General features: G+C 32.9%; 3 protein-coding genes across 3 annotated transcripts; 2 read left to right on the top strand and 1 right to left on the bottom strand.

Moving 5' to 3' along the window:
* Positions 1-3798: 3798 nt before the first annotated feature.
* LOC108478269 (uncharacterized) lies at positions 3799-4898 on the top strand. The gene has a single exon (XM_017780707.2). The coding sequence runs from the start codon at positions 4022-4024 to the stop codon at positions 4739-4741; it is 720 nt and encodes a 239-aa protein (XP_017636196.1). The 5' UTR covers positions 3799-4021; the 3' UTR covers positions 4742-4898.
* A 2035-nt stretch (positions 4899-6933) lies between these two features.
* LOC108477991 (short-chain dehydrogenase TIC 32, chloroplastic-like) lies at positions 6934-7851 on the top strand. The gene is made up of 2 exons (XM_053018756.1): positions 6934-7121; positions 7514-7851. Exons 1-2 carry the CDS (start codon positions 7023-7025, stop codon positions 7655-7657), a joined length of 243 nt encoding a protein of 80 aa, XP_052874716.1. The 5' UTR covers positions 6934-7022; the 3' UTR covers positions 7658-7851.
* On the bottom strand, positions 7743-11243 carry LOC108476750 (uncharacterized). Its single transcript, XM_017779054.2, has 2 exons — positions 10806-11243; positions 7743-9820 (listed from the first exon to the last, which is right to left on the bottom strand). The coding sequence occupies exons 1-2, from the start codon at positions 10896-10898 to the stop codon at positions 8477-8479; spliced, it is 1437 nt and encodes a 478-aa protein (XP_017634543.1). The 5' UTR covers positions 10899-11243; the 3' UTR covers positions 7743-8476.
* Between the last annotated feature and the right edge of the window lie 3325 nt (positions 11244-14568).

Below are 14568 nucleotides of genomic sequence, written 5' to 3'. Positions count from 1 at the left end.
AACAAAATCTAGATCATTGTGTAGTTCTTTTAGCACATATGTAACATGAATCAAGACAATAAAGGTAAATAATAGAAAATCACCAGTATCATTCCAAAAAAAAAAAAGAACACAGGTAAATTATAGTTGAAATTATGAGTAAATTAGTTTTCAAATAAAATTTTTATTTATTGAGATGCCACATTATCCCAGCCAGAGATAGTCATATGAAACCAAACGGGATTCTAACAGGTGGAAGAATATGAAACTCCACACAATTTAGCCATTTTCGCAATCTCAACTCTGTCAAAAACACGTTTGACATCTTCTATCTTCATGTACTCGCAATAGCATGGTGCTTGTTCCTTCATCTTCTGGCAACAACCGGCTGATGGAGGTGGCTTCTTATACGCGTTCAAGCATGAGCTATACTCTAGGGGGTTATCACATTTTGGCGCTGGTGCTGCTTCTGAACCTGAAAACAACACCACCACTAGAGTCACCACGCACAAAACAATAAGGGAAAACCTCTTCATTTTTTTAAATAAAAAGTTAGCTAGCCGGTTGACTAATATTGGTAATTTGTGATGGCGTGTTTTTTTCAATGAACTTTGGCACAATTTATAACAGTTGGATTGGTAATTGCCGAGAGTGTTGGACAAAACGCGTAAATGTGTGAATTTGGTAAAAGGATGTTGTTAGGTTTACTATTTTTGAGAGAGAGAGAGAATTTGTGGTAAAAAAAATCGAAACGTGCCTACTAATCCTAGAAAATAGATTAATTTTTTAGATCACTGTTTATAAAATGATTATCCTCTTATTCATTTCCCTTCGGCTGCATTTGTTTCATGGAAAATAACTTACAAGTCATTGAAAAATAAGTTCATTTTCCTGAAATTTTCTAAAGTAACAATCTACTTCGAGGTTTAAAATTGTTAATGTAGAATTCCTTAAGGAAAGTAGCATAAGTCAGAAACCTTAACCATTTGGTCTTTTGGGTTTTAAAATTATCCGCTCTTACTCCACTTTGGACAGCCAACAAATATGCACAATTCTATCTGTGCTTCCAACTTTTTTTCATCTTTAGCCAACACGTAGGTTGGGCATCCCCAATTCCTAAAATGATTTAGGCCTGGCTTCATGTTGTGCCACATTTTGTATGGATCCTAAGGTGCTTCCTTAGTTTGTATGTAATTTAGAATATAGCAAGTAGTTAGTAATGCTTACCCCTAGAATGATATTGACAATTTTGAATAACTTAACATTGAAGAAACTATATTAAGTAAGGTTTTGTTCCATCTCTCTACCAGGCCATTTTGTTGTATTGTATGTAACACCTCTAACTATCGGGTCATTACACGATGGATGTGACTTGTATTCTAAAAGTGTCGATTGCCCAGTATAAATAAATGAACAGGCTTATTTGGCATTTCAATAGGGATGGTGTGTATACAGTTCACTCTGGGTACCAGTTAGCGCTGTCCTTGAACGCTGATATTGAGTCTCTTTTTCTTGAGGGACCATGGTTGAAATTATGGGGATGTCGTGTACTGCCGATGGTGAAGCACTTTCTTTGGCGTTGTTTATGTCATTTCATTCCCACGAAAGAAAGGTTGCTTGAGAAAGGGGTTTCTATCGCTGTTGAGTGTGTCTTGCTGTTTGAGTGAATACTTGGATCATGTTTTACTTAACTGCAGTAGAGCACGAACGGCATGGCAGCTTGCAAGGTTTCAATCCGCACCTACAGTTGTTAAAGATTTTATTATTTTTCTTCTAAAATTGCCTCATGATCGGCTGCAACAGAGAGGTATCACAAGTTTATGGTCCTTGTGGTTTCATCGTAACCTTTTGTGCTGGAAGGGTGTGTAGGTACAACAGGTTGGTATTGTTGTAGGCAGGTATTTCCTTCTTATTATTCGATTTCTCTTGTTTTTTCGGTTAATGAATTTGCTTATGTTTCCTTTAAAAAACTATATTAATTAAGGTTAAAAGATTTTTGTTAAATTTTAAATTATTTTTATTTTTAATTTTATAAGTAAACTTTTATACTTTCATAGTTATTAACGAGATAAAATAGAGTTATAACTTAAATAAAAGTCTAAATATATAAATAGAGATTGATTTTATTTTTAATTATCATTTAATTAGTGTTAGAGTTATATTAATACTGGAGAAATATCTAAAATTATTTTAATTGATGATAAGCTAATATAATAATTTATTTTTGAAGTTGTCTATATCGTAAAGCAAGTATTATTTTATACTTTTTTATCTTATTATTTATGATATAATATTTCAATAAATATTTTTAATTATCATTATTAAATGTATTTATTAATTTAATGTAAATATCTTTTATATTTAACCAATTTAATGCAATTATTTTTTGCACTTATCGATATTATTACTATGATTGATGCATGTTGTTTTACTTATTTTTATTTTAATATAAAATTATTATTTACTTTATAGTATACTTCTAAATTTTTATTTTTTTCAATAATTTTATGCATTAATTCAAAGATAATATTAAGAAGAAAAACTTAGACATAGTAAAAAAATATATATATATTCGATAGGTTTATGAATATGATAATAAATTTGAATTGTTATTTACTTCTTATATTACGGTTAAAGAAACAACTTCAACAATTCATAAAAGTGTTCTATTTTATGAGTTTTTTTTATGATTTGAAAGAGCACGTGAATAAGTAATCCGGTATAATTTTATTATTAATTCTATACTTGATATTAATTACTTTTTCCTTTACTTTGTATAATATATAATTTTTACTTAGTATTAATTTAAATTATAATACTAAATTCTTTTATACATAAAATATTATCTACATTAAATGTGTTATATTTTATATATTATATTTTAATTTGTAAAGAATATGTCTATTACCTACAACGCATATGAGAAAGAAAATTAGTATATATAACAGTATAAGTTTAGAAAATTTTTGAACTGGTGAATTTAGTTCTTATTGTTCATTATATCATAGAAATTGTTGTTTTAAATTTTTATTATTTATAAGATTTATTTATTTTAGTAAAGTTATATATTAATCATCAAGAAAGTAAGAACAGTTATATCCAATCCTATGTCTCTCCAACATACGGAAATCAAAAGCACTATGATTCGACTCTACAATAAAATAAAGCGACGTGGGAAAAGCATCCCATAGATGATACAACCGGCATTGGACAAAGCTCTATCTAAGCAACCTCATGAGCCACTTTGTTAGTAAATAGTCTTAGCCCATTGGAAGGTTTAGTAAGAGCCATTACGGTATATGATTTAATCTTAATTCCTTAAGCCACGAAAGAGTCTTGCAGAGAGTAAGAAGTTTTGCCATCCACACTTCTACTGCATTAAGAAGGGTGTCGGACAATCTGCACACAAACAAACCATCATGATTTCGAATAAAGGAGCAACTTGATAAAAAAAAATATAAGAAATTAAAGCTTTGATTGTTAGTTGATATAAAAAAATCCCCCTGCCTTACCTTTATCATTTCCATAAAAAATTCCTTTATTTTTTACATATTCATTTTCAGCTTGAGTTCCATATAGATTGAAGTCACTATTCTTTAACTAATAACATAACAAAATACACATTTTGTTGGCACAACAACAAACTATCTTTTTTCTTTTCAAAAGAAAAACAGTATTCAATGGATAAAGATTAAAGTTGCAAATTTAATTATTATTTAATCAATTCCCAATTTCTATTAAACGACATAAGTCCCATTTCCAATTCCAAGCCTCGGTTTCCGTACAAAGTCCACCTGGAACTCTTCCACGGCTGCTACATGTCCATCTTCATTACCTCAACCCTCCTATCACCTCCTCTCCAAAATTCTATTTCTCCCTTCCTTAACTTACCCCATCCAAGCCTTTTCTCTCACTTTCCTCTGCACTATAACTTTTCCAGGAAAAATCTTCATACAGTATTTCTTTCACTTTCTTTCTTTGCTAGAGGAAAGATAAACAAACCTGCTACTGTTCGTCATCACATCTGAGAAAGAAAAAAAAAATGTCAGGAGGGGTTGGCCCAACCTGCAATGATATAAGCCTACCAAATGAAGGAATTCAAGGCCATGAAAAATCATCCCACCCCAATCCTCTTAAACCGACTCGATTTCTCACCCTCAGGCAACTCAATTGTCTTGCCGTTATGATCATCGTGGCGGCGAGCGGCATGGTCGGTCTCGAAGACTTCGCCTTTGTGGTATTTTCTATCTTCTACATGTACTTGCTTCTCAAAGTTGCCTTCCCTAGGAAAATCTCTCCACCAAATTCCTTGGTTTTCGATCCAAGGAACAAGATCCTTGGGTTGTACGTGACGGTGGGTGCCATTATTGGGCTTTATCTCCCGGTGGCGTACATCTTTCACGGGATCCTGGAGGGCGATAAACAAGGGATAAAGGCCGCGGCGCCGCATGTATTTCTTTTGTCAAGTCAAGTTTTCATGGAAGGAGTGGCGTTTTCAGACAGGTTTTCGATTCCGGTTCGGGTTTATGTTCCGGTATTTTACAATACGAGGAGGATTTTCAGTCTGGTAGACTGGTTGAGGTGTGAGTTTACAAAGGTGGATAACGAGTATGCGGGATCTGGTAAGAGAGTTTACGTAGGAAGAGTGCTGGCTTTGGCTAATATGGGGTTTTGGTGCTTCAATCTGTTTGGGTTCTTGTTGCCTGTTTATCTACCTAAAGCTTTTAAGATGTATTACTCTGAAACTAAGGTCAAAGACTGAATACGATAGTAGAGTAGTTGAAATGAAATGTTCTCATTTCATATCTTCCCACTAAAGTTAAATTGGTCTGGTTTGGTTTATGTAATTTTAATCCTTCTATATAATGTGTCTCTGTAATTTTGATCTTATGGTTGAGGTTTCTGGTTGAGGTTTCTAACGTTTATTCATACATGTGCAATCTAACATTTGAAGCCACTCCATATCCCAAAGTGTTCTCTAGTCCAACAGTTGGTAGAATGAGTGATGCCCTTGTCACGATTCTTGGATGGATCATATTCCCTAGCCTGCCCTAAGTAGTGAGTTAGAAGTAGGTTGGGTCCATTCTGTCTACTCTACGTTCTTGCATCATTTCGGCCTAATCCACTCATGCTAAAAGCATCAAACTCCTAATTAACAGTGACAGAAGGGCAGATATTAACCCATCATCCCTCTCTCTTCGATAATAAAACTATAATCAAGACCCTGTGTGTTCGGCTGTTTGGACAGAAGTACGAGTCTAAAAAATATGGATTTAGATAAGATTTTGGGTCGGTTTGGGAATATACTTATTATATTTTACTAAAATTTATAGTTATATTTGTAAATTAATAAATAAAATTCTTAATTTAAAAATCAAACCTAGCACCGTGAACAACAGAAGGATAAGCAAATGCTACATGGTAAGCCCGAATCTCACTTTCAAACCATTAACTCAAAAAGTATAAAACCAAAAATAAAAATGCACGTAGATGGTGCACAAGGGAGCTCGAGTTAAAAATCATATGGATGCAAATACAATCCCTATGGGCGTTGTTTTTTTAGTATTTGAATTTTCCAAAAGTAAATATTATTTCTATCATATGGTGATAATTAACATGTAACGACATTAAGTACATCATGATTATGCATACTCCCGTACTGTTAATTACGTGAAACTACAAGACAATGGATGATTCCTTATATATGCTGCAAAGCACAAGGGACTAAAGATATTCTTTTCTCTCTCTATTTCTTCTTCCTCTTCTTTTAACACTTGAACTCCGACTCTTCACTTGTCATGCTGAACCGACACTCCTATATTCACCACCTTTTTCTCCTTGTTGAAATCCATGATTATAAGAGCATCCAGTGATATATATTGACATTGAAACTACACGAGTTCTAGCTCTGCGTGGTGTTCATGTAATAATGGGGGTCAGAAACATTGTTGCCGCTAGAGATATCAAAGATGCAAATTGTCAAGGAAATTCCCCATAGCTAAAGTTGATGCAATGGAGCTAGACCTTATATCAATGGCATCCGTGAGAAAATTTGAATCAGATTTTAGCTTGTTGGATCCTCCACTAAATCTCCTTCTGTAAGCAAACTAAAATAGGGGAAAAATAATAATCATAATTTGCCAGCCGAAGATGATAAGTGTAATAGTAATCTCTGTGCATGGATGTGTTACTTGTGTTACCAATCTCCAACTCCTTGTATGTTTTTCATATGGCTTCTCTTCGGGCATGCTAACAAGGGAATCAGACAACAAGAGGATGATTTTGTGTTTGTGTTTTCGTCAGTAATAATGCAAGAATTATAGGGATTCCTTTCACCCTTTCAAAGGACAAAATAGAACTACTGTTTGCCACCAACCACATAGGTATGTTGGCAGAAAAGTGATCTGAATGGTATTTTAGTTACAGTACTTACATTGAAGCATCAACACACAACTCTAGAATGGAAAACGGATGATCTCTGACTGTAATGCATTTGAGTAATGCCCTTACTACACTTTCTTCATGCTAATGAACTCGCAAGACAGCTAAACGTGTGCAATCACTTTCAGTAGCGAGGAGATTATTTTAATCAGTGGTAAAAGTTTCTGGTGATTACACACCATTAATCAATTATAAACATTAGAATGACTTCCTTTTATTTCAATTGCAAAATTTAGTCAATATCATATCTTGGCTTTAAATGAATTTGTACCCATTACTTGCAATGTCGTTCTTTTGAAAGCCAATCTTTTGCACTAAATGGGTGAAGTTGTAGTGCCTGGCTCTATGTAAATCAAAGTACTTTATCGGGTATGTGTCTTGGGAGCACCTGACTTCCAAGTTCCACGAGGGCAATGTGGAGGGCGAAGTTGAAACTCGGACATCGCCTGTCACCCAAGTCTTAGTTGTTGAACTTGAAGCCCTTTTCTTTATCAGAGATGTTAATTTGTATGTTGATATAAATCATGTTATATCTCTGCCAGTTACGTTCATTCTAAGTACTCAATAGAAATTAATGTCTGTGCTAACTGAATTTGGCATAAATGATGGTGGTTGGTGTCAACGAGCAGGAGGATGGAGTGAATATAACAGCAGTCAGCAAATGCACTTCATTCAGGAGGAGTTTCCACCAATCTTTTCCGGTATATGGATGTTTTTGGTGGTAATTATTCAGGTGTATGACTATAATTTATTGGTTAAATATGGACTTAAACATCTAAGATTCGCCAATGCAAGCATGCATGCATTTTACATATAGTTTTTGCCCTTGATAGTAGTAGGGTTGCATTTTAAAATGTCCAGCAGGTAAACATCTTTTCTAACTGCATATCCTGTTACTTATATCATCATCGGCCCCATTTTTTTCCCATAAAATACAAGAATATGCCCGTCGCGGAAAACCATACTCTATAGTAATGTTCAAAAGTCTGTCAAATATGATTATTTTTTAATACATATATATGAAAAGTTCGAGTTATATAGAATATTAGAACATATTTTCTCATTATATATTTGTCCTTTTATCTGATTACAGGGAACTGCCACAATGCATCCAGAAGTGAAGGGTAAAAGTGGTCAATATTTCAAGAACAGTAATATAGACCAAGCAAGTGAACATGGAAGGGATGTTAAATTGGCCAAGAAATTATGGGATTTCAGCATTAAGATTGTTGAATGAGCAAAATAGCCGATACCTACCGTCCCTGAATCAAATATATATATATATATTCATCTCAAGTACTAAGTTGATCTTCCTGTCAAACTTTTTAGAAAAAAGAGAGTATTTATTCGAGGAACAATATTACATATATTTGTTGTTTTGTGCTTACATTGTTGATAACAGACTGCTTCGGGTGCAAGCTATTTGGTTAATTCTGGATTCAGATGTTAAAATTCCTTCTTTTGCTGCAACTTGAGACTAACTCAACCCATTATACACGCCTGAGCATGGTTAATAACATAGCACAAGTTTCTGACTGTGGCTGGAAAAAGAAATCCGAAAGAATAAGAATGAACTAGCAAATCTCTTAAAAGAAAATGAAAGAATGAACGAATGAACTAGCAAACTGAAATGTATGACCAAATGTTGTTGAAAGGATGCTGAAGCATTGTAAGTACCTAAAAAGACCAAGAAACTAACCGTAAATATATCATCAAATGAACTGAAGATTGCTACCAAGAAGAAAAAAAAGTATCCTTACTGTCACAACTCTAAAGAAATAATAGCAATAAAACACAATACCATGTATGTGAATACTGTTCAATTTTTTTGGTGTAACATCAGGTAAGGAAGTATTAAAAGAATGCTCTATCAGTACCCATACTGTTGATGCCTTGGAACTTTTCATTGTATAATCTTTCAGGCCATTGGGAATAAAGGTTCTCTGAACTCTGAAACCTGGTCTTCACTCCACCATCTAAATTAAGCAAACAACCGAATGACATAGTTTATGCATCCAGGTGAAACTAAGTTCACATGGTTTCAGTATCAGCTCACCTATGACTGCAACATAGGAAAGAAAGACCAGTTGTTACCAGGCTTAACTTCCTTTCCAGCAACTTTTTCATTGGCCCACCACTCGGACCTGATGCTAGGCTTATCAGAAGCTTCTCCTTTTGTACTGTCAAAATTGAACTCTTTAATTGACCCAAGTGTAACAGAACGATGCTTTTGATAACAATGCTCCTCTTCAGATTCTCCTGAAGCTTTTTCAACCGTTTCATTGGAAGTTTCCCTGCTAAACAACTTACAAGAACTTTCTAGATCTTTTTTCATTCCATCTCTATCTATCCTGCCCTCTGCAACCAAGTCCTTCGGACATTCTGACTTGGTTCTATTTGATATAAATGACTTGCTGTCAAGATAGCGTGCAATATCTTCACCACTCAACTCAAAAGAGACCCTGTGGTCAACTATAGTTTCATCATTTTTAGGTCCATTCTCTGTATTTGAAAACAACGCTACCTCAGAAATCTGACTCTCCAAAACAAAAATGTCTCGTGAGGAAGGAGGCAAACCATCAGGTGTCCATGATCCTGAATCCAACCCCATACCATCTGGAGTCATACATCCAGAACCCAGTCTTGGACCTTGCCCCAGTCCATCTGGAGTTAATGATCCAGAGCCTAGCCTTGAACCCCATTTGCCAGTAGTAAAATGTTCAAAGCCTAAGATTTTAGGAGCCTCCGCTATGCGCAACTCAAGGATGGGACGTCTATCAGGAAATGGAGAGGAAGTGCCAGAATTAGAGATTACAGACCCAGGTGATATGAGATTACCACCAGGCGACACAGGGTATATTTGATGAGACTGAAATTCGTAATGGGATAACCCAAATTTCTGATTGATCCCACTGTTTCTCTGAGCACGCTCCAATGAAGATGTCAGCAATTTAGCAAATGGTACTTCAGGGGATGAAGGTGTGGTCACTTGAACTGATTCGGGAGGGGGTGTAAAAGGAGCAGTAGATGGTTCAGTTGCCAAGGCAGAGAATACAGGTGGCGTGACTAACTGGGTTTCATGTGCATAAGGGCCAATGGCAAAAATAGATGCAGGTCCACGGGGGGAGTAGGCATTAACTGAAAGCGATGCTAGGGATAGCAATCCAGCAGGCGACTGGGTGGCAGAAGGAGGATCTGATAGGAGAAATGATGCAGGAGATGAGGGAGGGGCAATAAAGGGCAATAGAATGCCAGTTGGATTACTTGCATTTTGTGCAGCTACAACTGCAACTCCAGGTACCAATGCTTCGGGGACAAGAACAGCATGACCTATTCGCTTACTGCTTCTGTGAGATCCAAAACACCAGTAAAAACTCCAGCAGCTTCCCCATCTTTTCTTCTGTAGTTAAACAATAGAGTGTGAATCAGTACTACATAGGGGAATTAAGTTTTTCATCCTCAAGAACCTATATAAGGAGCAATAAACTGCTAAAATAAGATGGGAGCAAAGGATCAAATGAAGAGCCAGATGCATATAATCTTCAGTCTCTACGCCTCATCTCCCTCAAGGAACGTATTACAACAATCATGAATTGTAAATTTAAATCAACCAATGTTTAAGTATCAATTCTCATGCTGCTGTGGGGAGACAATTTGGAGAATACCGTGATCCACACTATATCAACAATATCAATTTTCAAGTCTAGAAAGAAATAAACCTATAGGTTAAAAGGGAAAATGAAAAATAAAAAAGAGTATACTTCAGATCCAATAGCATCTACCAGACTCTAGAATAAAAATTTTCCTTTCATTTCCTTGAAAACTTTAAAAAAATAACACCTAACTTTCTAAAAAATCAAGTCTCGCTTTAAAAGCATATATAATCAGAATTCCAATATTAAGGGGTTTTTTTTTCTTTGTATGAAAAACCACAAAGAGAAATGGACCTTGACAGAGACTAGTTCAGCAAACTGAATTGCCTGCTAAGACAAAAACATAGTAAAATCACTTTTCCCTCAATTTCTCAGCAACCAAAAAGAGAAGAAAGAAATAAAAGCAACAAAGTTCAATACTGAGAATAAATCACGAAAAAGAATATCAGACGTTTCAACATCAATAGAGCAAGCAAAGAGCAACACCAACAAAATTTGCGAAACTCCACTTTTCTGTTCACTCTCCCCTAGAGAAAACTTAATCCAAAGAGACCTCCAGTAATCTCAAAATCCCGAATTTTTCCGGTGATTTTTTGGGTACCAGGAAACAAGCACAAAACAAACAAGGCAGCGTTTAGAAATAGCAAAAACCAACTTTAAAAAACTATTACTGACAAAAGTGAAGGTTAAGATTCATATATTTAAAACAATATACATTCATAAACATGTTACCTGAACGGTTGAAGGCTGGACTCTGGAGTCGGCGGAGACGATTGCTGTGGCCGCGGCGTTGACGGTCTGGACGCTGTCGCTTACGTTTCTCATCTTCGATTTCTAACGTTAAGAACGTCAGCTTCATGTAACTCTGAATCTCTCGAAATTCAAATCTCAAAAACGACCTGAAGACTACGGGAGTGGGAATAAAAGAAATTAAAATTTCGAGATTTTCTTATTATTTTTGTTTAAATCAATTCATATTTTCATATAAGAAAATAGATTCATAGATCAGCTCTCTCTCTCTCTCTTTCTCTATTGGCCTTACTCTTACGGTTCAGTTGCCCTCCAGTCATTATCTTCCAGTATTAATCCATTTTGCACCGAGTTATCGCCACGTCATCTTATAGGAAGGTTGGGACCCACGAGCTTAGTTTTTCTTTTTATTGTTTTTCTCATTCATTGCTACCTGCATTAACGTATAGTTTTTATTAATGAATCCAACATCACTGCTCTGTTCTATGGGCAATATGTCTATGATCCAATCATTTTCAATTTAATCTCTTTAAAATTTTTAAATTAATTTTAACTTCAATTACCTTCTTTATTAAAAAAATTAGAGAAAATTAACTACAAATATCAAATATGAAATCATTATAAAATAATAAATATCTAATCTAATATCATACTTATATTTAATCACATTTTACTAAATTTAATTATAAAATTATAAAATAACCTTTTAAAATTATAATTAATATTACCATAACGGCACTATTACATTATTTTTAAATAAAAAATTACAAATTACAAATTATAAATCCAATGATTAAACATGTATTCGATAATACTGTAATACAAGTTTGTTATCACTTCATTTACATTTATTATAAAATCTATTTTTATAATTTAAATATTTTATTCAATTGAAGTTACTCTTAGCCAGATCACAAATTTAATTATGAAATTATAAAAATACCTCTACTTTTAAATTATAATTGATATTATTATGATTATGACTCTTATATTATCTTTAGATGAAAGAATTAAGAATTATAAACCTAAAATTGAACATATATTTAATAATATTAAAATATAAATTCATTATCATTCTACCTATATTTATTATTAAATAATTTTTTAAAAAATATAAAATTATTTTTCACTCAACATAATATAAATACACAAACATATTAAAATAGTATTAAATTTATCCAAACTCATATAAATAAAGATTAATTAATTATAATGGGAATTGAGAGAAGGGCGTGAGAAACTCGTGATTGTAATGAAGTGAGCAGCCCATCATCCCATGCATGCAAGAGTCTCGTGACTGCAATGCAGTCTCCTGGTTCTCGTGGGCCATCCCATTAACCAAAACATCACTTTGATTTTCTTTTAATTCAGATTATTTCTCTAACCAATAAGTTAAACATCACTTTGATATGATTGCTAATATACATAATTTATACTCTCAATTTTACTACCTATATAATCCTGAAGCTCCAACTCAATGTGTTTCTAAACATATAAAATAATTCCACGTGCAAAAGCCACCAAGTTCCACTATTTTCTTTTTCTATTTCATTTTTTTTTTTTACTTCGGAACAAGATAAGTGAAACTCGTGTTTGTCAAAGCTGCGCACGTGTGCTTATAACTTGTTCGAAAAATGGGTCCCTTTATCTTTTGGTTCTTTCATTCCACCTTTTCCCCTTCATTTACTTTTTTCTTCCTTTCTTTTTTCATTTTTCGTATAATGACTTATTTGGTTATGTAATTTTATAAAAAAAAAATATATTTTAGTTATTGATTTAATTTTTATCTTTTTAATTTTTTAATTTTTGTTATTTATTAAATCACCCTAAAATGAATAAAAAGTTAACAATTGTTAACTTTATTGATGCGTATATACGTGGTAATTTATGTGTATGTCATGTCAATAATTAATTTATTTTTTAATACTCAATAATTATGAAAATTATTTTTAAAAATTAAAATTATTTTAAAAATATAAAATATTTTAAAAATATAAAATATTTTTACTTTTTAGAAAATTAATTAATTACTAACTTGGTATACATGTGAACTGTTAGATGAATGCTAACTTGGCTACAATAAACTTAACATATGTTAATTTTTTTATTTATTTTGGCTTAATTTGACAAATAACGCAAGTTTAAGGGTTAAAAGAGACAAAAAATTAAAATGGAGGCCTAAAACGATTTTTTATATAAAGTTAGAGAGCCAAATAAGATCATTATGTATTTATTTTTGAGAATTATAAATTCTAAACATAAACAACAAAATAGACATTTGGAATATCAAGAAAAAAGTTAACTTTATTTTTGTACTAGTTTACATCCTATGCAATGCACGAGTTTAATTATATGTATCAATTAAAATATTATTTTATAAAGTAATAAAATCACTTAAAATAGTAACAAAAGGTTTATAGGGCAAAATATTAATTAAAGATAAATTACGAATAAAAAGTACAGAGTAATAATTGAGGAAGTAGTCTGGTAGTTAGAAAAAGTGATAAAATTTTAAGATGATAATTAAGGAAGTAATCTGAAACCAGGAAGAATGTTAAAACTCAAAAAATGAATTTAAAATTTAAAATTTTTATATACGATCTTCTATAATATATATTATTGATTGCTTTTTAGAAGCTATAAAATTTACCTAGATTTCATTAATTACCATATTTTATTTTTGTAAATAAGATGAAAGTGATAGGCAAATGATTCATACATCCTTTTGATCTTGGGAAAGCCTACTTTTTAAAAACAACCAAAAACAAAAATTGGTTTACCTTTATTCTTTCTCTTTTACTAATGGTTTAGAAAGTTACAATTTATGCATGGTAGATTCACCACTCCCCTAGTCCATTCAAAACATAATGATTTAGTCCATGAAATGTTATTTTCTTTGTAATAATACAATATTTTAAATTACATTCTTTTATTTGAAATTCGAAAATTATTTTGTATATTGGTAATTTTATATTCGTAATATTTTAGGATAATGCTGATTTTATACAATTTTACTCATCATTTGTCTAAACTAAACTAGCTCAGTTAAATTGATTAAAACTTATCTATTTATTTAATCAAAATGGAACTTGATGTACTCATCAAATATTCCAATGTTACTGCTGGTTTGATTACTCGGAACAAGGGATGGAGAAATTAATATACTTGGATTTTTCAACATATTTATAATCATAACTGAAAAATGAAGAGCACATTTATATAAGTCAATTTGCATCCGATAGAGCCACATCCATCGTTGTAGCAGTGAAGTGCGGATGGATCCCTCCGCACGCCTATCGTTTATTTATTTTGCATTCCACATAATATTCCGGTCAACTTGGAAGAATTAAAACGCTGTGTAAGTAATATCGGTACAACTTTTGTTAATGTTCGGGTGAAACCAATTGGATATTTTTTAGAAATGCGGTGGCTGAGTGTAGGTATGGTCCTACAAGCCCAAAGCCGAACAGGCACACCACATGTTGAAGCTATCAAAGTAGGTGGGGAGGGTGGCTTCATCCAAAATGAATTATAAACTTCATAAATGATAAAGAGTTCTATACTACAAAAATTCCTCTACCCATATGCACATTATTGTGTGTATATATATATCAATTAACATCATTCTTTTTCTTCTTTCAGAAAATAAATGTGAGGGAGAGGGACGTCACATATGCATGCAATGCTTGTTAGCAACCCCACACCATATCACCCAATTCTTCATCCCTCAGCATATATAACTTGC

Source organism: Gossypium arboreum, chromosome 9, assembly GCF_025698485.1.
Source record: "Gossypium arboreum isolate Shixiya-1 chromosome 9, ASM2569848v2, whole genome shotgun sequence".
Lineage (NCBI taxonomy): Eukaryota > Viridiplantae > Streptophyta > Magnoliopsida > Malvales > Malvaceae > Gossypium > Gossypium arboreum.
The sequence above is the reverse complement of the archived record's forward strand: the minus strand, read 5'-3'. Positions and strand labels throughout refer to the sequence as shown.